Source organism: Sander lucioperca, chromosome 21, assembly GCF_008315115.2.
Source record: "Sander lucioperca isolate FBNREF2018 chromosome 21, SLUC_FBN_1.2, whole genome shotgun sequence".
Lineage (NCBI taxonomy): Eukaryota > Metazoa > Chordata > Actinopteri > Perciformes > Percidae > Sander > Sander lucioperca.
In genome coordinates this window covers 19,763,055-19,790,415 of record NC_050193.1, presented here as the reverse complement: position 1 = coordinate 19,790,415, position 27,361 = coordinate 19,763,055, and the positions used below count along the sequence as shown (strand labels likewise).

At 40.8% G+C, this 27,361-nt stretch overlaps 1 protein-coding gene across 2 annotated transcripts in view; it reads right to left on the bottom strand.

Annotated features, from left to right (window-relative positions):
* The window catches only part of LOC116060861, a 31,784-nt gene extending 11,247 nt beyond the window's left edge, over window positions 1–20,537 (bottom strand). The window contains exons 1-8 of one of the 2 annotated variants that reach the window (XM_031314618.2): window positions 20,184–20,537; window positions 19,970–20,073; window positions 17,813–18,042; window positions 8,575–8,684; window positions 7,662–7,695; window positions 5,218–5,246; window positions 1,897–1,945; window positions 23–84 (exon numbers count right to left, since the gene is read on the bottom strand). In XM_031314618.2, the coding sequence (XP_031170478.1) occupies window positions 23–84; window positions 1,897–1,945; window positions 5,218–5,246; window positions 7,662–7,695; window positions 8,575–8,677 (277 nt within the window). In that variant the 5' untranslated portion in view covers window positions 8,678–8,684; window positions 17,813–18,042; window positions 19,970–20,073; window positions 20,184–20,537. The remainder of the gene's footprint in view (window positions 1–22; window positions 85–1,896; window positions 1,946–5,217; window positions 5,247–7,661; window positions 7,696–8,574; window positions 8,685–17,812; window positions 18,043–19,969; window positions 20,074–20,183) is intronic. The other variant, XM_035996560.1, reaches the window with a different exon arrangement.
* Between the last annotated feature and the right edge of the window lie 6,824 nt (window positions 20,538–27,361).

Sequence of the window (27,361 nt, the reverse complement as noted above, 5' to 3'; positions counted from 1 at the left end):
AGGAAAGAAAGCAGAAAGTCACCAGTTTCTGTCGGGGTGACGGACGGGAATCTCCGCTGAGTTCCTAGATGAGCAGAAGACGAGCTGAGTGGGAGAAGAAAAGAGTAACACAGACTTTGAGTTTGATGTTTAAGAAGTGTGTGGTAACCCTGAATAGTATGCTTCATTATAAGGAAGCCACAAGAAAGTTCAGAATTCATAAACAAAGTTTGTTTTTACTTTTATAATTAAGTACATTTAGGGACTGTTCATTATTTATTTCAGGGGCCACTGGAGGAGTTTTGGGATCTTTAATCAAAATAGACCTGACCCTCCCTTCACCAGCAATACATTTTGGATGACTCTCCAAAATGATATGGAAAAAAGGGATGACCCTCCCCAACAATTTATTGATGCCTTCTGTACTGGTTTGCACTTGGCAAAGACAAACACAGCCATTGTTTTTTAACAGCCATGACATACGTTACTAAACCTCTGCATTCTCATCTTATACATCACACTCCTCTGTTATGGTGTGGGGGCCATTTCAGTAGATTTACTCACTAACATTGTTATGGTGTGGGGGCCATTTCAGTAGATTAACTCACTAACATTGTTATGGTGTGGGGGCCATTTCAGTAGATTTACTCACTAACATTGTTATGGTGTGGGGGCCATTTCAGTAGATTTACTCACTAACATTGTTATGGTGTGGGGGCCATTTCAGTAGATTTACTCACTAACATTGTTATGGTGGGGGGGCCATTTCAGTAGATTAACTCACTAACATAGTTATGGTGGGGGGGGCCATTTCAGTAGATTAACTCACTAACATTGTTGTGGAAACACAATAAGTATGGAAACTAAATGCACACTTCCTGCATTACTTCAAATACTAAGTTACTAATCTAGTAAACTAGTACTCACATGAAATACAACAATAAAATATTGAGACTATTCAGCAAAGCACTCTGGGAAATAACAAATTCAACACTGGTTGCTATGGACTTGTCACTAGGCTTCCTCAGTCATTGTATATTTTAGCACATAGGTAAAGTTGCCGAAGCTGAACATTATCCAAAACTCCATTTTCTCAGACGAGCATCTTGAAAAGGCTATCGTTTATATATATATATATATATATATATATATATATATATATATATATATATGAGTCGGGTATGGCTGCAGCCTGGAGACCTCCCGTCTCATGCCCTCCCGGCTTGGTGCAGTCTGCAAGCTTTGACTTTTCAAAATAAAAGCTTGCGTCTGGCCCGTTATGTTTTTGTACAATGTTTTGGATGTTTTTTAACCAAACAGTACGGCAATCATGCTAATGAATACAATTATTTTTTCAGCAGATGTCTTAGTTACAACACGATGGAGCTAGCAAAGCAGTTTTGTGTTTATATGTGCGAGCGGGATTTATTCAGTTTGGGAAATCCCACGGTCTCTAAAGCTACAGCTCAAATAGTCTGGCTGACTAAACAGGGAGGGATCCATCTACTAGCAATAGGGGCCGAGACTGAGAGAGCTACATGGATAAATATGCACCAAATAAGCCACTTTGAAATTTTGCTGTTGTCCTGAACACAAAAGTTGGGTGACCCTCCTCCTTAGACTAAACAAATTGGCTGACCCTCCCCTCAATAAAGAATAAAAAGACATGACCCTCCCCTATTTTCCTCCGGTGGTACATTCCATAAATACCGAACGGTCCCTTAATATCAGAAAACTACTTTTGACACTTAAGTACAGTAAATATCAGACACTTAAAGACTTTTACTTTAAGTAATATTCTAAAAGGAGACTTTAACTTCTACCAAAGTTATTTTCTGGTAAGATACTTGTACTTCATTCAAGTACTTTACACAAGACAAACCAGCTGTGTTTTCTTGTTTAAATAACGTAACTCACAAAGGTGACAGCAGGTTGGAGGACAGGTCGGTGTTCGTCTGAGCTGCAACTCAACAGAGAGAGAATTCATCATCATCATCATCATCACCATCATCATCATTATCGTCATCATCATCATTATCATCATCATCATCATCGTCGTCATGATCGTCATCATCATTACAAAAAACGTAAATAACATCATCATCGTAGAGTCGAAGTCTCCAGTATGGGATATTGTTGTGGATTTCTCTATTTACAACTTACTTAACTTAATAAATTATTCAAGGAGACCAAGATGGTGATATAATAATGACCTTTATTTAAAACATAAGCTCCTGAGTTCACTCTGCAGAGTATCACTAAAGATATTCTAAAAGCACGCAGTACTTTACACATTGGGGGATACGGACACGGACACATTTTTGACCTCCAAGTGAAAGCGTAACTCTCGCCAAAATGCAACCTAGGGTCTTTTTGTGAATGTACCCGAGTCAAACTTTTGTTTAAAAGCACATTTAGGATGGAAGCGCCACTTTTAAGATTTACCGTATTTTCGTTTTTCGGTCAAATGGTCTTTTGAATGGGAGTGCTAGGGACACTTTGATGCTAGCCTCAAAATAGTTATTTTTAAACCACTAAGAAGGCTCGACACAACATGAGACTTTGCTCCAAGTATCACCAGGAGCTCTACACCTTAACTCCACCGGTGACCAAGATATACTATAACCAGGAGCTCTACACCTTAACTCCACCGGTGACCAAGATATACTATAACCAGGAGCTCTACACCTAAACCAAAGCATTGACAACATTGGTTGTGTACCCAGAGTTTACTAAAAGAAAGGTTTTAACAACTCAACGTCAGCTGTTCTTCCGGTCTCCGTCTATCGAGCCAGTCAGAAATAGTCGAGGGAGGAGAGTAAAGATGGAAAGCTCCTAAAGCTTAGTTCCATATAAATGCACGGATAATTCGTTGTTTTGTCGTTAGTGAAACACAGTATTGACCTTGTAGTTGAAAAAGGAGCCTCATATAAGAATGACATTTCCTCCTACGGAGTCCGTTCATTCACATTCAGAGATCGCCTATTTTGGACTGGGAAAATGGTGGATAGCGTAAACAACAACAGCTAACGTGAGTTGTTAAAACCTTTCTTTTTAGTAAACTCTGGGTACACAACCAATGTTGTCAATGCTTTGGTTAAGGTGTAGAGCTCCTGGTTATAGTATATCTTGGTCACCGGTGGAGTTAAGGTGTAGAGCTCCTGGTTATAGTATATCTTGGTCACCGGTGGAGTTAAGGTGTAGAGCTCCTGGTTATAGTATATCTTGGTCACCGGTGGAGTTAAGGTGTAGAGCTCCTGGTTATAGTATATCTTGGTCACCGGTGGAGTTAAGGTGTAGAGCTCCTGGTGATACTTGGAGCAAAGTCTCATGTTGTGTCGAGCCTTCTTAGTGGTTTAAAAATAGATATTTTGAGGCTAGCATCAAAGTGTCCCTAGCACTCCCATTCAAAAGGCCATTTGACCCAAAAACGAAAATACGGTAAATCGCGATTCTGTCCTAAATATGCTTTTAAAAGAAAGTTTGACTCGGGTACATTCACAAAAAGACCCTAGGTTGTATTTTGGCGAGAGTTACGCTTGAAATTGAATGTAAACTATCCTCTGAAATCACTTATTAGAAACTAGTTAGTCTAAACTTTATTTAAAATAACACTGCTGCAACATGTCTGTTTTTTTATCTACAAAGAGCTCATTTCTCTAATTCTTAATTTTTCTCTTATTAGAAACTAGTTAGTCTAAACTTTATTTATTTATTGTCATCCTTTCAACTATGCACCTGCTGATCTGCAGCACAAAGTAGAAATTATAACCCAATTACATGTTACACCTTCTTATTCCAGCTTATTTTCAGAATGCTTGGTCAATAAACCTCATTTACATGAAATTATACATAATTTCTGAGTTAAAAAAAGCAGAAATTCTAAATTATTTTGACTATTTCGACACTATTTTTTGGACGCTTTCGACGCACTTTCCTACGTACTCACCTGCTGTTCTCTGGTTTGTAAAGCATAAAGAATAAACTATCACCCAATTCTGTGCTACATATAGGTTTCTAGCCAACTTCATTCAGTTATTTATGGGCAGTTTGGTTAAAAGAAACACAAATTTCTGATATAGAAACTTTGAAAACGGATCAGATTTGACCCGAGGACAACATGCGGGTTAAGATAACCTGCTGTTTATATCGACAAAAAGCTAATTTTTATTCTCTATTAATGACATTTTTCTTGAGATACGCAAAATGATCATTTACTGTGCATCAGACGGAACCGTTTGTTGAAAAAAGGAAACATACCGGATAAAAATAGAGTAAATTCTGTGTGAAAACAGCTTTGGATGTTCAGATTATAGCCACTTTCCGACCGGAGGGATTTTTGCAGTTCCTTATTAAGTTCCTCTGACCACAGTTCCTGTAACTCTTTCAGCTCCTACTTCAGGGCAGGGTCTTTTCCCTTTTCCACATAGTGGTGGTTAGATGGCTGTTATAATAACAAAAGGTCAGTTCCTATGGCCACTTGGCCAGTGTGAATGCAAATGGAAAAAACTGTTTTGGGGGAGAGTAGTTAGTAGAACTGTTTAGTAGTGGACTGTTCCTATAACTACGTTCCTGTAACTACTTGGCTGGAAAAAGGCTAATCACAGGACTTTCCCCCAGGAGACCGGTGATCGTGAAATAGGAAACATACCGGATAAAAACAGAGTCAATTCTGCATGAAAAAGTCTTCGGATGTTCAGATAATCTGCAGCATCACCCTCACTATGGGACACTGTCTCTTTTTCCCAATCAGCCCTTTTTTGATGATTTTGGAATATATAAAGTGAAGAAATATGTTATTTTCTGCTCCATAATATTAAATCCTCTTAAATACTTACAGTTATTACACAAGAAACCAATAGTTTCTTATTGTTTAAAATTTAATTCAATGTATTGTTATTTATAGTGAATTATCACCATGGACCATGGTCTCAGAACACTTCATTTAAAAAAGTTTAGGACTTTAACTTGTAACAGAGTATTATTACAGTGTGGTACAGGATTTCCCCCAGCTTTTTAAAATATTTTTTTGGGCATTTCAGCCTTTAATTAGCCTGGGAAAACCCTGACCAACTTCTGGTTTAGCGTGTTAGCATGTTAGCATTTTTTGAGTGTGTTTTTTAACTGGCAGAGACTTTGGAGGAGGAGCTGCTTCCTGTAACAGTTTTAAATGTTTAACAGACCTTGCTTACGAGGACAATCAACTTCTTTAAACCTTTTCAGATGCTTCAGACTTACATGGATGGATGACTCTGAACTGAGTTGATCTGGTTGAAAAAAGGAGAAAACATTCAGTCATCTTTTCATATAAAACTGAGCTTTAACTTGAATTATTGTGAAAATATTGTCTTTCACTATGGGGCTGGGTATCAAGTTAAATACTTTTTTAGACACCGACCGAACTGCTTCGATACTTAATGGGTTAATCTCGCCAACGAAAAAATAAAAACAAGTTTGTGAGGTAATGTGTAATGTAATCTTGTTAAAAATGGATTTCATAAAATTGGTATCAGACCAGAAAAATACTTTACATCTATAACAGGTGGGACAGGTGTGTCGCAGGGGGGCGAGTAGATCAAGAGTTGCAGAGAAACAAAGGGAGAACTACACACACACACACACACACACACACACACACACACACACACACACACACACACACACACACACACACACAGACACACACACACACACACAGACACACACACACACACACACACACACAGACACACACACACACACACACACACAGACATACACACACACACACACACACACACAGACACACACACACACCACACACACACACACACACACACACACACACATACAGACACACACAGACACACACACACACACACACACACACACACACACACACACACACACACACACACAGACACACACACACACACAGACACACACACACACACACACACACACACACACACACACACACACACACACACACACACACACAGAGACACACACACACACACACACACACACACACACACACACACACACACACACACCCCTCTGCGTCTATGGGCCTGAATCAATGTCCATACTTTAAATATCTTTCAGTGCATTGACCCGTTTATTGAATGGCGTTGCATGCTCAGGTAGCTTTCATTTTGCTTTCTAACTGAACACTAAAACATTACCGCTGACAAGCCACTAACACGGTGACGAGCTGTTTCCCCTTTGCCACACAGCTGTGTACCTCTGGCTGATATGCTTTATGATTTCCCGTGACAATGCCCCCCCCCCCCAGTGATCAAACACAAAACTGCATATGCATTAATGTCAGAAACGGCTCCAACACTAACTTAAATAACTTGAATAGTTGTCAACGTTTTGGTACCAGCCCATCATCAGGGAAATGGTGTTCCATCCTGAGAAGCCGTCTTTTAAAGGACCAATCAACAACTTCCACATGAAATAAAGCCAAATTACAAAACATTCGTTCACATTTCCATCTCTATAGATAGAGATTAGGGTTAAATACAACACTCTCTATAGTAACAATACTATATCATCCCAGAGGAATCTATAAAAGATGGATGTAGATTTCTGTATAATGAATGCAAACCAAAAAATAAAATGCATTCATAGACATGTTCCCAAAACTTGCTGGTACTTTATACATCGATAGATAAATAGAGTGTTAGGGTGAGCAGTGGGCCCTTTTAGTACTCTTTAGTACTTCCTTCTTTTGTTTTGGCTGGCTGGTAGTGGACAGGGCTTAGAGCTCAGAGTTTAAGAAGATTGAGTCTCGGCGAGCTGAAGGAGGAGACTCTTGTCGCGGAATCACAGAAGTGGCGTGTAGCTGTCGAAACTGAAGAGTCTTTTGATTTTTGAGCTCCTTTGCCCAGTGGTGTAGTCTCCGTGATACGCAGGAATACGCAGTATACCCACTAAGAAAGCTCCAGGATTTCCATATACCCACTTACAAATGCCCAATGACGCAACAACATACTTTCCATTATAGTTTTGATATATTTTGAATTGTCGTCTGTGTTTAACTTTCTTCACATAGGCTAAATCAAGGTATTTCCACAGTAAATTGGTGCATAAAAGTGTATCCAAATACAGGAAATGAAGTCGTTGATGCTCAAAACTTCCCTGGGGGAGGACACCCACACCCCCCCACTATGATATGGCCCCCCCCTCCCCCAAATGCAGATTCTGGCCAATATACTGTACAGTATACCCACTACAATACATTAGACTATACCACTGCCTTTGCCTGTGGCCTGGAAGCCCAAACGCTATTAGCTGAGGTTGTGGCTCCAGGGTAGGTCTGCCTGCCTTCCCTTTACCAGCACACTTTATGTTAGGGAATGAACTGTCAGCCGAGACATCTTATGAGTCGTTCCCGTAACATAGAGAAAATATAATAAACACAACAAGAGACTCAAAAGACAGTAACTTCATACTTCATTACTTTAAGTGCTGAATGACACAAAAATGTACAGAAAAAAAGGAAATGTCAACACCAATATTATTTACCTAACTCCACACTATTATACCGGTACAAATAAACCACCAAAGTTCATAAAATTGGTATCGAAACAGATTGTTCAGCCATCTGTATCGAAGTCAAGGTATCGGTATTTATATTGAAGACACCCAGCCCCATCTTTCACCCAGAAAGAGTGTTAGGAGAAAGAACTTACGGTATGTAGTCCTCTGAAGTCTGCCTGATGGAGACTGAAGGGAGGAAACAGAAACATAAAAACTATTACCTTCAATTAAATATTTCAGATATAAAATCTCTCTGCAGTTAAAACCAGAAACCACAGCGTCAGTGACCATCAGAGGTGTGACGGCGTTAATCTGAGGCTGGTTGACACCCACAAGACGTGGCTGTTAAGGCCCTGACACACCAACCCGATAACCGGTCTGACAGTCTGGCGAGGTCGGTGACTCGAGTCTGTTCGGCGTGTCCTGTGCCGTCGTCCATTGGAGGAGCTGTCGGCCTTCATTTGGGCCGATTTGACTTGTTGAATCGGCCAGTGGGCAGTCGGACTCAATGACCAATCTGATTCGTGGAGTGCTAACCCTTGACTGGAGAATCAGTGCACTTATGTTAAAACACTTACCGGAAATGGCGAGCGGGATGAGCGCCTCTCAAAATCTGATGAAAATCTTTTAAACTGACCTTTGTTGATCTGAAATGAAGACAGATTCAGCAACTGCACGGCCTATTTCTCTCTTCAAATGTTTTCAGAAACACGTTTCGGTGAACTATTTTAGTCCAATATGAGATCGTATTCTGAACAAGCCGCCATTATGGTCGGGGAGCAGCCAGACCCACGTGATGCGTTCGTCCAATCAGCTGCCAGTTTTAATTTTTTGGGCGACAATACAGATTAGTGCCGTCTGCTGTTATGGAGACGTATAACGTCTCGCGCACGCGAAGAACGTACGCTGAAGTCAGCGTCTCTTAGGTGTGTTCTGAGACACTTTTTGGACCTCGGGGAGACTGATCAGTCCGACTGGCTCTCCTCCTGACGGTCGGTTGTCTGGTTGGTGTGTCAGAGCCTTTAACCGCGTGTTGGTGCAGATTGAAGCCAGATATCTTCCCACCCAGAGGGCCTTTGTTCCGGCAGCGCAGACACACAACAGCCAGGAGCACCATGGAGACGAAGATGGCGACCACCATAACCCAGATCAGCCAGGAGGTGGCCATGTTTCACCTGAGGACGACAAGAGCATTATCTATTATACACATCTTCGTTACAGCAGTGAAAGACGTATTCAGATCCTTTACTGCAGTAAAAGTACTGATACCACACTGTAAAAATACTCTGTTACGTGGCCGGGTTAGCTCAGTTGGTAGAGCAGGCGCACATATATAGAGGTGTATGCTTTGACGCAGAAGGTCAAGGGTTCGAATCTGACCTGTGATGATTTTCTTGCATGTCTTCCTCCCCTCTCTCCCCTTTCATATCTGGCTGTCCTTTCCATTAAAGGGGTGATAGAATGCAAAGCCGATGTTACCTTGTCATAGTTGAATAACGACAGTTTGGAGGGTAAATAGGACATACATAGAAGCTCAACGTCCCATTGATACCTCTATCCTCTGCAAATCTCACATTTTGAAACTGCCGCTGAAAACAGGCAAATCTCAACAAAGCTGGAAGCTGATGTCAACATCTCAACTCCTAGTCTTTGCCACGCCCCAACATTAGCATAGACTACACCACTGACCTGAGGTCAGCTAGTCTTGTGAATCTAGCTAGGTCATGCAGATCTCCAGAGGTCTGCTATTTAATTACTAAATTCACTTCTGAACTTTTTTATGCAAGAAATCAACTATGTAGAGGTCAAATATGGGCCGTTTTACGAAAATTGATGGCTAATTGCAAATTTTGTCCAACTGTGTGTCGCAGTTAAGCAGGAGCTCAGCAGGCTATGTGACAGCGGCCGGTGCTGCCTCGCCGCCCGGCGAGTCCTACTTCATAGACTCCGGCTCGCTGTGAGCTAGCTGGATCTCCGTCACGAAGGGAAGCCCGCGGCGCTCCATACCCGCGCAAAGTCACCGGTTCTGGGTTACTGGACTACAAAATGCCGAGGCCCTGATGGAGCTCCAGGGCCTGCAGCTAGCCGCGATCTTTACCCATAGGACTGAAGGGACAGTAGCAGCTAACAAAATCCCTAATGTTCACAAAAATGCATTAAATTGAAATCGGACACCATAGTTAGCTTTATAAGACCTTGGGGCATATGTTATATAAGTGGCGTGACGAAATTCAAACTGTAAATATACTCTAGTTATGCCAGCAGCTGGCAGCCAGGCAGCTCCGCAGAGCCCCGAGCCCCGGTAGTCCAGTAACCGAGCTTTATATAGTTGATTTCTTGCTTAAAAAAGTCTCAGAAGTGAATTTAATAATGAAATAGACAAACAATGTATAACTTTGCAGTGTCTGAAATATGAGACCTGCTGTCTCGTCTCCAATGGATGTGTATGTGGTTCGCTCAAACCAATCAGCGCGCAGTTCATCTAAATATTCATGAGCATACCATATTTGGAAGAAAAGCTCTTGTTAGTCTAGTTGGCCTAATAAAATAGCACCTGAGCCATTTTCAGCCCAACCAATGTTACATACCCTATTAGGAGACCTTAAGGAACAGTGTGAGATACCCTAACAATCATTATATCACCCTATCACCCCTAGCCTGGTGGACCCCAGACCTTCTCAGCTGTAACTGAGAAGGGTCTGGGGAAGCTTCATTCACAGCCCATTTCCAAAGGAGCGTCACCAACGGACGCTGCTCAAATGCCTCTGGGCCCATTGGATAGTCCTTCAACCAATCAGAGCAAAGATCTGGGTGACGTAGCAGCGACAGTGACATCAACAGGTTGCTGCGCTTCGGTGGCCGCCATGATGAATGTAAACAAGAAGCTGCTCGCCATCGCTGCGCTATCGTCATCATGTAAAGCCCTCCTCAACTGTTGTGATTGGTGTAGAGCCCTCCTCAACCGTTGTGATTGGTGTAGAGCCCGCCTCAACCGTTGTGATTGGTGTAGAGCCCGCCTTAACGGTTGTGATTGGTGTAAAGCCCGCCTCAACGGTTGTGATTGGTGTAGAGTCTCAAATCTCAAATTTGCCGGAAGTTGGTCAGGGTTTTCCCAGGCTAATTAAAGGCTGAAATGCCCAAAAAAATCTTTAAAAAAAGCCGGGGAAAATCCTTTACCAGACTGTAATAATACTCTGTTACAGTAAAAGTCCTGCATTTAAAATGTTCCTTCAGTAAAAGTGTGTCAGTATCATCAGGAAAATGTAGTTAAAGTATTAAAATATTGTAGAAAGTGTAAAGGATCCAAACACACACACACACACACACACACACACACACACAGACACACACACACACACACACACACACACACGCACAGACACACACACACACACACACACACACACACGCACAGACACACACAAACACACACACACACACACACACACACACACGCACAGACACACACAAACACACACACACACACACACACACACACACACACACACACAGAAAGTGGCATGAAAAGAAAAGACTCAAGTAAAGTACAAGTACCTCAACATGTGTATTGAAGTACAGTAGTGGAGTAAATGTACTTAGTGTGTTGTTGCGACCCAGCTGGTGAGGGGAAAGGGAACCAACAGAACCAGGTGTTCTCAGTTATTTATTAACAGAAGAGTTTAAAATGCACTCTCGCTGTAGAAATAGAGATGAGCAGCGCGCCTTCAGCTTCAGGTTTATAAAGGACGCGCTCTGCTGTCGACATGCTGCAGCAGATGTGTTGCATTTGTGCTCCGTGTAATTCTGTAGTTTTGGTTTTCCACCTCCGATGTAGAGCAGCGTTCAGTCACTTCCCTAAACTTTGTCTCATTCAGAGACCAGAGACCCAAACGGGGCTCTGAGTCTGTCAGGAGGTCTGAGATCTACCATATCAGCAGAGATATCACGTAATGCACAGCAGGCTATGGTGCAGGTAGATTATTTTCTGAAATATAGTGACTGTATTCTTGTTATTACAAGAATACCTGTTATAACTTTATTTTTCTCAAAATATCACGACTCCTCCAAATCTCAGAGAACACAGATGGGATATATTTTGTTTTTTAAGTTTTGAACATGAGCAGAAATCTTGCTCAAACACATCTGAAATATTACAGTCCAGGGCTTTATTAATCCATTAAAATGAATAATGTGTCATTGAGGTGAATAATTGTCATATGCACATTTAAGGAGGGAGGAGTAAATGATGCCTGTAGAGGCTGCATGTGTGCTGACTCAGATATAATTAGGAAGTCGATCTACAGGAGAATAAATAGCAATACAGAATGCCTGAGAGCCTTATTGTAATATATTCCATTATGTTTTTATATTTGGATTGTAATCTATGTATAGAGATATTTCCAGCATATATTGATTCAGAAAAAGGTAAAAAGGTGCATAAAAATTCACCAGGATGCAGGAAATGAAGTGTTTAATGCTCAAAATTTGCTGCTCATTTTTTTTTTTTTTAAAGAGACCCCCACAAAGATGAAATCATAATTCGAACCCTGCGATTAACTGCTACTCTATTGTGCGTTGTGTGCATGGGTTTGAATCCAGTCCTTGTCAACCAGACTACTATATTCGGGTGGTGATGGTCCAGTGGATATGACCCATGCCTTTGGTGTGGGAGATCTGGGTTTGATTCCCACTGTGATTCATCAACCAATGTGTCCCTGAGCAAGGCACTAACCCCTAGTTGCTCCAGAGGTGTGCAACCTCTGATATATATAGTAGTTGTGAGAGGAGAGGAGAGCTGACTCTTTCCTTTCCCGAGGCCGTATTAGAAGAACATGATGATAATCATCACAGCAGTGCGTCACACAGGAAGGAAACCATCATTTACGCTGGTCCCCTCATCATTTCCTTTCTTCCTCAGAACCTCAAACTCCCTGCTAAAAACATCACACACACACACACACACACACACACACACACACACACACACACACACACACACACACACACACTGCCTGGAAAGTCCTGGATTTATCCTGTGCTGCCTCTCTGGCTGTTTATATATATATATGTATATTATATAAGGAAGGAAGCCACAATATAGTTCATAATCAAAGTTTTACTTCTACTAATGAAGATGATATACTTCAGTAGAAGTACAGTAAATATCAGATATGTCAGGTAATATTCTAAAAGGTGACTTTAACTTCTACCTAAGTCATTTTCTGGTAAGATACTTGTACTTTTACTCTCAAGTACTGCATTCAAGTACTTCATACAAGACTGAGTGTGTAAGTACAGTCATAAAAAACATCAGATTTTATCAACTCCTTTTGTGTGTTTTGTGCAAAAATCTGAATCTACAAAGCAACTAAAGCAGATAAATGTAGCGGAGAAGAAGTAAGGAAGTAATATAAGAAGTACAAGTACATGTGCAAGTACCTCAGAATTGTATTTCAGTGTTGTTCCTGAGTAAAAGTACTTACGTAGTAAAGTAGTTATGTTCCAGCTCTGCAGACACACAGCTGGCGTCTCCTGATGAAGTTAGAAGATGAAGTGGAAGAAGATGAAGTTAGATGAAGTCCTGAGTTATGATATTATTCACCATATTTCTCCTCTCAGCTGAGCAGAGGGAGCAGCGGCCATCTTGTGAGCTGTGGCTCCGTCTTTAAGCTCATTTGGTTTTTCTCAATTTCTTTTCTTCCCACAATACCCCCCACCCCCCCACCACCGAGAGGTTTTACTGAAGGTAGCAAAAAAGGTCAAAGAACGGAAATGTGACAGGAACAGACTGATAAGGTTAACCAGATGTGAACAAAGTTAAAGTTAAAAGTAAAGACCAAGGGGGGTAAGCAGTGCTGGGTGTAACGCGTTACAAAGTAATGTAACTACTTTTTCGGGTAAAAAGTAGTGTAACGCGCTACTACTGAAAATTTGGTAATGAAACGTAGTTCTTTTTTCAATTCGGCGCAACGTTACTTTTCCCAGGGACAGATTTGACAGCGACACTGCATAAGCGGAGTTTGACATTCGAACCAGGGGGGCAAAAAACCCTCATTGTAGCAGCTGAGACCTGGCTACCACTTGGGGAACGCAGCACGAGCACATATGGACAAAACAAACATGCTAAATAAACATATGTTTATTTTTGTAAGATTTTAAATTACATTGTAACAATTTAACAACTCGCCCTTATGAAATCCAATCGCGGCACGGCTGTCTGGGAACGCAATAGACAGACGGTGGCAAACTGCCCCGACACTTAAATTAAACTAAAATGTAACGGTGACCAATCAGAGTTGGACCTCCAGTCTGTTGAGATGCCAAGTGCCAACCAAGCGCAGTCCCACCATAAAATGTTAAGACACGTTGAGAAAAAAGATCTGTATTTTGCTGTAATCCAACGACACGAAAAAAAGTAATCCACAGCGATCAGGAGATCCTCCTCGCCGTTTAAACAAAGTCCAAATCTACACAAAACACGCAATCAATTAGTAAGTTGACAGCAAATTTATATACATGGCATGTAGGAAATCTTTATTACAACATTGGCATGGTAAGATGTCCAGACTAGTGCAACAGTAATTTCTGTTTTTTTGCGTCCTGCATATGGGTCGACAAAGGTCTCAGGTGAGAGACAGAGCCATTAAAATATATTTCATTTACTAAAGCAGTAGGCCTATATGAAATCAGATGTATTACCTACCACCATTTAGTTGTTTTGTGTTATTTAAAATATTTATAAAATATCTGGTCATGCCATGAAACAATGCAATTACCCGCTTCAGCCAGCAGTGCTCCCCCTGCCCCCCCGCAAACTCTGCGAATGCGACACTGCCTTCTCACAAGCTCCACACGGCCGTGACAGAGGCTGGTAGCAGAGCAATCATGGCAAGCGAGAAGCAGCCATCGCTAACTTTTGAGAGCGTTCGTGGCTTTTTGCTGGACGGCGCTCTGAGCCAGGCAGACACAAAGCTGACAAACTCACAGATGGTTGCCGTGGAGATGGCCTCATATGTACACGCACGTCGGTCGTACGGACACGCAAGGATTTCCAGAAAAGAGGCTGCATGTGTCTACGACAATGCACGGACCATCGTGGCTGTGCGACCGGTACAAGTCGATACAGACGTTACATAGTATACACTAACACCGTGTAACATGATGACCTGCTGATGGGCATTCAACCCGCGCTGGACTGGTTCATAATGAATCAGCCGTCCCTCTGTGAGGAGAGAATCCAGCCTGCAGTGGAGTTCAGACACTTCACTGATAAACCAGAGATTGGCTTTATGGTCAAAGATAGTTTTTGTATAATTAACTTCAGTCTCTGCCAGAGACGCCTGCTTTTAAAAGTAACGTAAAAGTAACGAGTAAAGTAAAAAGTTACCTTCCATACACACAAAAACAAACAAAGTAACAAAGTAAAGTAACAGATTACTTTTTTAAGAAGTAACGAGCAAACACTACTTTTTAAAAGTAACTTCCCCAACACTGGGAGTAAGTCTCTCTCCACAACACATAGCTCCTATGGCGCCATTTTGATGCTACCAAGCCATCACCTCCCGTTAGCATCCCATTGACTGCCATTCATTCTGACGTCACTTTGACAGAGAATAACTTTACATCTGAAGAGTTTAAAGACTCTATTTGTCCATTGTTTATTTCTAAAGAAACACGACAATGTATAAAAGGCTCCATTACCTTGTAGCTCACGTTATGGCTCCGTAGCAGACGTTTTTATAAAAATAGGCTAACGATTGGGTCATAACCACGAGACTTACTGTCTCATAGTAGAGGAATTACCGTATAGTACAGGAGAAGCTCTCAGGCAGTTTGGACTTCCATTAGCTGTTTAAGTTTAATTACTAATGTTAACTATCATTTTAGTGATCAATAATTAGCCTGTGTCCAGTTATATATATGTCAATGGTAAAGAACCATGATGATGATGATGATGATCCTTTGTGCTAAGCATAAGTGAATACACCTATACTAAAGTTGACTAAAAAGAAGGTTTTATGTCAGTTAGCCTAATAGCTGGTTTGATTTGCATTGAGAGATGATTTTATGGAAAGTACCCCATGCCAATCTCTAGGTATGGTGAAGGGTATATGATGATGGGGGGGTATGGTGAAGGGTATGTGATGATGGGGGGGTATGGTGAAGGGTATGTGATGATGTGGGGGTATAGTGAAGGGTATGTGATGATGTGGGGTATGGTGAAGGGTATGTGATGATGTGGGGTATGGTGAAGGGTATGTGATGATGTGGGGTATGGTGAAGGGTATGTGATGATGTGGGGTATGGTGAAGGGTATGTGATGATGTGGGGTATGGTGAAGGGTATGTGATGATGTGGGGACCAAGGGAACTTTATCAGGATGCATAGTATCCTGGATCCATGTAATAACTGGCCTTTCAAAATAAAAGTCTGCCTGCCTCTATGGGAATTTAACATAGGGGTGTACTGACTTATGCCCCCTGTATTTTAAGGAAGAACATTTATTTATTTACGATACATTATTCATTCACAAAGAAAATTGGTGTCCTTAAAGGTTGGATTTTTCATAATTTCTTTAATTAAGGCATTAAGATCAATTTCAATTGAATTCAATTTATTCCTCTTTTTAGTCAACTTTAGCATGGCTTCATAAACTTATGCTGAGCACTGTACTTGTGTCCTCGCCCGAAAGGGCCGGATACAGGATTTATTTTAATTTTAAAAACTGAGTCACAACTCACAAGATGGCTGCCTGTCACTCAGCAGAGAGGAGCTGATTGAGATCTCTGTTAATAATCTGAATGTATAAAGTAACTGAAGCTGTCAGAGAAACGTAGAGGAGTAAAAAGTACAAGATGTAGAAGTAGAAAGTAGCAGAACAAATGTACTCCTACCACTTTATCTTTGAAGTTTTTAACTTTAACTCTTGAATTTTTATTTGTGTCACTGTGAAGGGTTGTAATTGGACTCTGTTCACTCTAAAGTGATGATATCTCTCTTAATCTCGTCTGATCTGTTGGTTGGGTGCTGCTTCCATGTTTCGTGCCTCGTTTATTAAAACAGAGGTTTGTGCTTCGACAACGGAGATTCTCGGTGGAGCGCTAAACCCAAAATCCAGCATGCATGTTCCAAAAAGTGAAGAAAAGGAAGCACATCTTCAGGTTCCCAAGTTAAGTAGTATATTATATATAATCTATATATAATATATAATATATATAATATATATTCTATATGATATATAATATATATTATATATAATCTATATAATATATATTCTATATAATATAGAATATATATTATATATAGTATATAATCTATAAAATATATAATATATACCAACCTTTACCCCCCCCTCACCCCCCCAGGGATGATTTCTGAACACTGGTGTACGTGCTGGCATTATCCCACACTCACACACACACACTCTGCACACACCCACACCCACACACTCTGCACACACACACACACACACTCTGCACACACACACACACACACACACACACACACACACACACACACACACACACACACACACACACACACACACACTCTGCACACACACACACACACACACACACACTCTGCACACACTCTGCACACACACACACACACACACACTCTGCACACACACACACACACACACACACACACACACACACACACACACACACACACACTCTGCAGAGGGGGACGTATTTCGGTTCAAAGTCCCAATCAATCAGGCATAAAACCGTCAGACAGATCTCCGTCGGTAATAAACGTTGCCATGTTCTGAGAGAACAGCTCAACATCTGGGCCGCGATGCTCAGCTCCAGGTGCATGCTGGGAACAACCTCAGGTTCCTCCATGACACAGAAGTTAACACACATGAGCAGCTGAGCAGAGCTGGAATGTAACTAAGTACATTTACTCCAGTACTGTACTTAAATACACATGTTGAGGTACTTCTACTTTACTTGAGTCTTTTCTTTTCATGCTACTTTCTACTTCTACTCCACTACATTCATCTGTTACAGCTTTAGTTACTAGTTACTTTAGTTACTCCGCTACATTCATCTGTTACAGCTTTAGTTACTAGTTACTTTAGTTTATAAATCTGATATTTATATATACACATTTCTACAATGTTTGAATACTTTAACTACATTTTCCTGAAGATACAGACACACTTTTACTGAAGTAACATTTTAAATGCAGGACTTTTACTGTAACAGAGTATGTTGACAGTACTTTTACTGCAGTAAAGGACCTGAATACTCTTCCCTGGCTGTAGCAGAGGATATTAACAGGATGGAGAACTGACCTGGAGCTGAGGACAGACGGCGGTTGGAGGGTTGGTGGTATGATGGAGGACGGGTGAAGTTTCGGGGCCTGCTGCTGGTCTCGTGTCCCCCTGCAGTATCTGGTCCACATGAGGCGACTACTGTATGACATCCGCCATGTCTGAAGGCTTCTGGGCTCAGATCTGGAGACCTACTTCAGCTTTTCCTCCCTCCCTCTCTGTCAACGTCTCTCCTCCTCCGTCTGTCGCTGCTGCAACCAATCAGGAGTGGAGGGGAGGAGATTTTTAGAAGAGATTATTTTCCCTAGAATCAATATTCTTTATTTATTGTTGGTTCTGTTTCTACGGTATCGTCCACGGCGACTACATCATATCAGTTATCAGCAAAACAGAGAAAGCACGACAAGCAGAAGATCCATCTTATGTTCTTTACAAAGTCAAGACTGACTGACTGACTGACTGACTGACTGACTGATAGACTGATAGACTGACTGATAGACTGACTGACTGATAGACTGACTGACTGACTGACTGACTGACTGACTGACTGATAGACTGACTGACTGACTGACTGACTGACTGACTGACTGATAGACTGACTGACTGACTGACTGACTGACTGATAGACTGACTGACTGACTGACTGACTGATAGACTGACTGACTGATAGACTGACTGATAGACTGACTGACTGATAGACTGACTGACTGACTGACTGACTGACTGACTGACTGATAGACTGACTGACTGACTGACTGACTGACTGACTGACTGATAGACTGACTGACTGACTGACTGACTGACTGATAGACTGACTGACTGACTGACTGACTGATAGACTGACTGACTGATAGACTGACTGATAGACTGACTGACTGATAGACTGACTGACTGACTGACTGACTGACTGACTGACTGATAGACTGACTGACTGACTGACTGACTGACTGACTGACTGATAGACTGACTGACTGACTGACTGACTGACTGATAGACTGACTGACTGACTGACTGACTGATAGACTGACTGACTGATAGACTGACTGATAGACTGACTGACTGACTGACTGACTGACTGACTGACTGACTGACTGACTGATAGACTGACTGATAGACTGACTGACTGACTGACTGACTGACTGATAGACTGACTGATAGACTGACTGACTGACTGACTGATAGACTGACTTACTGACTGACTGACTGACTGATAGACTGACTGATAGACTGACTGACTGACTGACTGACTGACTGATAGACTGATAGACTGACTGACTGACTGACTGACTGATAGACTGACTGACTGATAGACTGACTGATAGACTGACTGACTGACTGACTGACTGACTGACTGACTGATAGACTGACTGATAGACTGACTGACTGACTGACTGATAGATAGACTGACTGATAGACTGACTGACTGATAGATAGACTGACTGATAGACTGACTGACTGACTGACTGATAGACTGACTGACTGACTGACTGACTGATAGACTGACTGACTGACTGACTGACTGATAGACTGACTGATAGACTGACTGACTGACTGATAGACTGACTGATAGACTGACTGACTGACTGACTGACTGACTGACTGACTGACTGATAGACTGACTGACTGATAGACTGACTGATAGACTGACTGATAGACTGACTGATAGACTGACTGACTGACTGACTGACTGATAGACTGACTGACTGATAGACTGACTGACTGATAGACTGACTGACTGACTGACTGATAGACTGACTGATAGACTGACTGACTGACTGACTGACTGACTGACTGACTGATAGACTGACTGACTGACTGACTGACTGATAGACTGACTAGAAAACTATCAGTTTTTAGAAATGTCTCATGATATATTGTCTCTAGAAGTGTATGAAGACATCACAGTAGTAGTAGTAGTAATCACAGTACTTCTAGAATCACAGTACTTCTAGAACCACAATACTTCTAGAATCACAGTACTTCTAGAATCACAATACTTCTAGAATCACAATACTTCTAGAATCACAGTACTTCCAGAATCACAATACTTCTAGAATCACAGTACTTCCAGAATCACAATACTTCTAGAATCACAGTACTTCTAGAATCACAATAAATGAGCTCTCATGTATCTGGGAAGAATGGAATCAGGACAAAAGCATTTCGTCCCATCTTTACCAGTCAGATCGCTTCAGTTCCCTCCACAGATCCTGTGATGTTGATTTCCTCCGTGCAAGATGGCGATCGACCATCAGCTCAGGATAGTTTGTCCAAAGAGACGTCTGAAAGTTCAGAAAAACAGCCAAGAGATCACCTGATCAATGACAAACCTGAGCAGAAGCTTTCGGTTTGAGAGCGAATGTGTGACAAAATTCTGCAAAGCTTGACTCACCCGACAAGGTGACTAACTGGCATCAAACCTCTCCGCTCTGCAGAGAGCGAGGTGTGTGTGGGCTGATCAAACTGCCCTCTTTCAGACGCTCACAACTGCAAACTGCAAACTGGAAACTGGAGAGACGAGGCCCTGCAGCTCAGAACAGCAACACACACACACACACACACACACACACACACACACACACACACACACACACACACACACACAGGTTTCACACCGACACCTCGACCCAATCAGGAGATGGAACTGTGACAGCTCAGAGCCTCGCCGGGCGTTAGAAAGCTGCACGCTGCTGCAACCGTCTCGAACATCCTCCCACCTACAAACAGGAAACCACAGTGAGGTAAGGAAGCCAAAGAAGAGGAGAGGAAAGAGACTGCTAGGATGTAATTAAGTACACTTACTCTAAGTACTAAGCTGGCATCCCACACTGACACACACGCTGCAGAGGTCGACGTACTTTTTTAAACTTTTACTTTTAAATTCGTCATACCTGCCCGGGGACTACAGGTGGAAATTAGCAATTGTTGCTCTCACCTGGCCCAGGACATATTCTCTTGTTTGACAACTTTAATGTTTATTAAATCCATTTTCATTTTGGGTCAAAGTCAAACTTTGGCGGCACAATCAGGCGTAATTTAAAGTCTTCTCTGATTCTCCTGCAGCTGTGTGACAGAGCTCAGCCTCTCAGCAGCTCAGAGCTAACTCTCTTTATATTATATATTTATATGTTATATATTTATATTTAACGCTAACAGCTCAACATCTGGGCCGCGATGCTCAGCGCCAGGTGCATGCTGGGAACAACCTCAGGTTCCTCCATGACACAGAAGTTAACACACATGAGCAGCTGAGCAGAGCTGGAATGTAACTAAGTACATTTACTCCAGTACTGTACTTAAATACACATGTTGAGGTACTTCTACTTTACTTGAGTCTTTTCTTTTTAATGCTACTTTCTACTTCTACTCCACTACATTCACCTGTTACAGCTTTAGTTACTAGTTACTTTAGTTACTAGTTACTTTAGTTACTCCACTACATTCATCTGTTACAGCTTTAGTTACTAGTTACTTTAGTTACTCCACTACATTCATCTGTTCCAGCTTTAGTTACTAGTTACTTTAGTTACTCCTCTACATTCATCTGTTACAGCTTTAGTTACTAGTTACTTTAGTTACTAGTTACTTTAGTTACTCCGCTACATTCATCTGTTACAGCTTTAGTTACTAGTTACTTTAGTTACTAGTTACTTTAGTTACTCTGCTACATTCATCTGTTACAGCTTTAGTTACTAGTTACTTTAGTTACTAGTTACTTTAGTTACTCCACTACATTCATCTGTTACAGCTTTAGTTACTAGTTACTTTAGTTACTCCACTACATTCACCTGTTACAGCTTTAGTTACTAGTTACTTTAGTTACTAGTTACTTTAGTTACTCCACTACATTCATCTGTTCCAGCTTTAGTTACTAGTTACTTTAGTTACTCCGCTACATTAATCTGTTACAGCTTTAGTTACTAGTTACTTTAGTTACTAGTTACTTTAGTTACTCCACTACATTAACCTGTTACAGCTTTAGTTACTAGTTACTTTAGTTACTCTGCTACATTCATCTGTTCCAGCTTTAGTTACTAGTTACTTTAGTTACTAGTTACTTTAGTTACTCCACTACATTAACCTGTTACAGCTTTAGTTACTAGTTACTTTAGTTACTCCACTACATTCACCTGTTACAGCTTTAGTTACTAGTTACTTTAGTTACTAGTTACTTTAGTTACTCCACTACATTCATCTGTTACAGCTTTAGTTACTAGTTACTTTAGTTACTAGTTACTTTAGTTACTCCACTACATTCATCTGTTACAGCTTTAGTTACTAGTTACTTTAGTTACTCCACTACATTCACCTGTTACAGCTTTAGTTACTAGTTACTTTAGTTACTCCGCTACATTCATCTGTTACAGCTTTAGTTACTAGTTACTTTAGTTACTAGTTACTTTAGTTACTCTGCTACATTCATCTGTTACAGCTTTAGTTACTAGTTACTTTAGTTACTAGTTACTTTAGTTACTCCACTACATTCATCTGTTCCAGCTTTAGTTACTAGTTACTTTAGTTACTCCGCTACATTCATCTGTTACAGCTTTAGTTACTAGTTACTTTAGTTACTCCACTACATTCATCTGTTCCAGCTTTAGTTACTAGTTACTTTAGTTACTCTGCTACATTCATCTGTTCCAGCTTTAGTTACTAGTTACTTTAGTTACTAGTTACTTTAGTTACTCCGCTACATTCATCTGTTACAGCTTTAGTTACTAGTTACTTTAGTTACTCTGCTACATTCATCTGTTCCAGCTTTAGTTACTAGTTACTTTAGTTACTAGTTACTTTAGTTACTAGTTACTTTAGTTACTCCGCTACATTCATCTGTTCCAGCTTTAGTTACTAGTTACTTTAGTTACTAGTTACTTTAGTTACTCCACTACATTCATCTGTTCCAGCTTTAGTTACTAGTTACTTTAGTTACTCTGCTACATTCATCTGTTCCAGCTTTAGTTACTAGTTACTTTAGTTACTAGTTACTTTAGTTACTCCGCTACATTCATCTGTTACAGCTTTAGTTACTATTTACTTTAGTTACTAGTTACTTTAGTTACTCCTCTACATTCATCTGTTACAGCTTTAGTTACTAGTTACTTTAGTTACTAGTTACTTTAGTTACTCTGCTACATTCATCTGTTACAGCTTTAGTTACTAGTTACTTTAGTTACTAGTTACTTTAGTTACTCCGCTACATTCATCTGTTACAGCTTTAGTTACTAGTTACTTTAGTTACTAGTTACTTTAGTTACTCCGCTACATTCATCTGTTACAGCTTTAGTTACTAGTTACTTTAGTTACTAGTTACTTTAGTTACTCCGCTACATTCATCTGTTACAGCTTTAGTTACTAGTTACTTTAGTTACTCCACTACATTCATCTGTTACAGCTTTAGTTACTATTTACTTTAGTTACTAGTTACTTTAGTTACTCCTCTACATTCATCTGTTACAGCTTTAGTTACTAGTTACTTTAGTTACTAGTTACTTTAGTTACTCTGCTACATTCATCTGTTACAGCTTTAGTTACTAGTTACTTTAGTTACTAGTTACTTTAGTTACTCCACTACATTCATCTGTTACAGCTTTAGTTACTAGTTACTTTAGTTACTCCACTACATTCATCTGTTACAACTTTAGTTACTAGTTACTTTAGTTACTCCGCTACATTCATCTGTTCCAGCTTTAGTTACTAGTTACTTTAGTTACTAGTTACTTTAGTTACTCCACTACATTCATCTGTTACAGCTTTAGTTACTAGTTACTTTAGTTACTCCACTACATTCATCTGTTACAGCTTTAGTTACTAGTTACTTTAGTTACTCCGCTACATTCATCTGTTCCAGCTTTAGTTACTAGTTACTTTAGTTACTAGTTACTTTAGTTACTCCGCTACATTCATCTGTTCCAGCTTTAGTTACTAGTTACTTTAGTTACTCCACTACATTCATCTGTTCCAGCTTTAGTTACTAGTTACTTTAGTTACTCCGCTACATTCATCTGTTCCAGCTTTAGTTACTAGTTACTTTAGTTACTCTGCTACATTCATCTGTTACAGCTTTAGTTACTAGTTACTTTAGTTACTCCACTACATTCATCTGTTCCAGCTTTAGTTACTAGTTACTTTAGTTACTAGTTACTTTAGTTACTCCACTACATTCATCTGTTCCAGCTTTAGTTACTAGTTACTTTAGTTACTCTGCTACATTCATCTGTTACAGCTTTAGTTACTAGTTACTTTAGTTACTAGTTACTTTAGTTACTCCGCTACATTCATCTGTTCCAGCTTTAGTTACTAGTTACTTTACACATTACTGCTCACATTTTTTTAGTTAAGGGACATTTCCAATGCAGGACTTCTACTGTAATAGTGTGTTTACAGTGAGGTATTAGTACTTTTACTTAAGTAAAGGATCTGAATACTTCCTCCACCACTGCAGCAGAGCAGAGACCCCCCCCCCCATTGACCCAGATTTGGGCTGGTTGGTAGTGCAGGTCCAAGTGATTCTGGGAAGTTTGTGATAATTTGGGACACTTTTTGTACCATTTAGGCAGTTTGTACGGATAAAGGAGCAAAGACACGGATCTCGTCAGGCTGAACACACGACGACCGTTACCTGACAAATTCATCACAGTTTAAATTCAGGACTAAAACATCAAGTAAAGATTTGTAGATTTAATGCAACTCAATTCAATTCAATTTTATTTCTATAGTCTATAGTATCAAATCATAACAAGAGTTATCTCAGGACACTTTACAGATAGAGTTGGTCTAGATCACTCTCTATAATTTACAGATAGAGGAGGTCTAGACCACACTCTATAATTTACAGATAGAGTAGGTCTAGACCACACTCTATAATTTACAGATAGAGGAGGTCTAGACCACACTCTATAATTTACAGATAGAGTCGGTCTAGATCACTCTCTATAGTTTACAGATAGAGTAGGTCTAGACCACTCTATAATTTACAGATAGAGTAGGTCTAGACCACACACTATAATTTACAGATAGAGGTCTAGACCACACTCTATAATTTACAGATAGAGGTCTAGACCACACTCTATAATTTACAGATAGAGTAGGTCTAGACCACACTCTATAATTTACAGATAGAGTAGGTCTAGACCACACTCTATAATTTACAGATAGAGTAGGTCTAGACCACACTCTATAATTTACAGATAGAGGTCTAGACCACACTCTATAATTTACAGATAGAGTAGGTCTAGACCACACTCTATAATTTACAGATAGAGTAGGTCTAGACCACACTCTATAATTTACAGATAGAGTAGGTCTAGACCACACTCTATAATTTACAGATAGAGGTCTAGACCACACTCTATAATTTACAGATAGAGGAGGTCTAGACCACACTCTATAATTTACAGATAGATTAGGTCTAGACCACACTCTATAATTTACAGATAGAGGAGGTCTAGACCACACTCTATAATTTACAGATAGATTAGGTCTAGACCACACTCTATAATTTACAGATAGAGGAGGTCTAGACCACACTCTATAATTTACAGATAGAGTAGGTCTAGACCACACTCTATAATTTACAGATAGAGGAGGTCTAGACCACACTCTATAATTTACAGATAGAGTCGGTCTAGATCACTCTCTATAGTTTACAGATAGAGTAGGTCTAGACCACTCTATAATTTACAGATAGAGTAGGTCTAGACCACACACTATAATTTACAGATAGAGGTCTAGACCACACTCTATAATTTACAGATAGAGGTCTAGACCACACTCTATAATTTACAGATAGAGTAGGTCTAGACCACACTCTATAATTTACAGATAGAGTAGGTCTAGACCACACTCTATAATTTACAGATAGAGTAGGTCTAGACCACACTCTATAATTTACAGATAGAGTAGGTCTAGACCACACTCTATAATTTACAGATAGAGGTCTAGACCACACTCTATAATTTACAGATAGAGGAGGTCTAGACCACACTCTATAATTTACAGATAGATTAGGTCTAGACCACTCTCTATAATTTACAAAGACCCAACAATTCCAGTAATTCCCTCAAGAGCAAGCATTAGCAGTGGCTGATGCGACAGTGGTGAGGAAAAACTCCTTTTAGGGAGAAACCTGGGACAGACCCAGACTCTTGGTAGGTGGACACTGCAGGACGCAGCAGGACGCAGCAGGATGCAGCAGGACGCAGCAGGACGCAGCAGGATGCAGCAGGACGCAGCAGGACGCAGCAGGATGCAGCAGGACGCAGCAGGACATAGCAGGACGCAGCAGGACCACAGCGACAGCTGCAACCAAGATCTTGGTGCTGCCCTAATCCAAGGAAATATTCTGGGCGAAAAAAGAAACATAAACACATAACGTGGATTTGAGCAGCAGCTGAAGAAGTAAACAGATCTGTTACTCCAACGTGACATCATGACTTCATGTAAACATACACGCCCACTTTCTAAAGTCACGTGGCGTGTTATCTGGACGCATTTTGAGCACCGTATACAGCGGACAGGTTGGGTTTAGGAAACGTGATCCCCGGTCTCCTGGTGAAAGTCCTGTGTTAGACCCGTCCTCCCCGCCGACCAACCTCCCTACAGATTTTCTCCCTTTCATACTACTCTCTACGGCGTCAATTCACACACAATCACAAGGTAATGTAAGTCAATGGAGGCCAATCAGCGTTGATAAACACGCTAAAAAGCGAGTATGCGTCTTGATAACACGCCAATAATGGCATACTAATTGGCGTGTCATACATACACCACTTCATGAGATCAGTCGGTTTACTCGTAATTAATGAAATCACCAATACAAGTTGAACAGTGTCCCGTGTATCAGGAAAGAATCAAACAAAAAAAGCATATCGCCCCAGCCGACAGTGATGCGGGCGTTGTACCGGACGGCCAGAAGACAAAGATCTGGGTCCCACTTGTTCCAACCATCACCTCCTGGCCAGCAGCCGAAACCAGTTCTGTTCAGGAGGAGGGTTCAGTTTGAGAGGCTGATAGACATCATCATCACGGGGCATCGGTCAGAAAGCATGAGCCACAGAGTTTAGGCCATTTAACAGAGATTTATTTAACAAAAGGGTGATGCAAATGATAATGAATAACATCACAGACACACATGGGTCAGAGAATCTGAAAGAAACAAACAGAAATAATAATCCAGCACTGTGTATGGATACTTTCTTTTGTTTATATATGTGAAATAAAGCACTTTTCCCTTTCTACGAGCCTCGTTCTTTGGATAGCCGTGCATGTTGTAGTTGGACGTCGAGTCAGAACCTTTTACATCCCGCGACAAGTGGCGAGGACGGTCTTTAACAATCACTACACGGAGGGAGCTCGGAGTAGAGATGCTCATCTTTACATCGACAGAGACCAGTTAAGGTGGTTTAACATCTGATTAGGATCCTCTTTAGCTGCCTCTCATCCCTCTTATCTGACAGCTCCTCAACTCCTCGGTCCTCGGCTGAACCAGAGGTTGTTCTGTTCCTCCTGGGTGAAGGCCGTCTCAAAGCTCTTCTTCCTGTCCTGAGGAGAGAGGAGAGAGGAGCGAGGAGC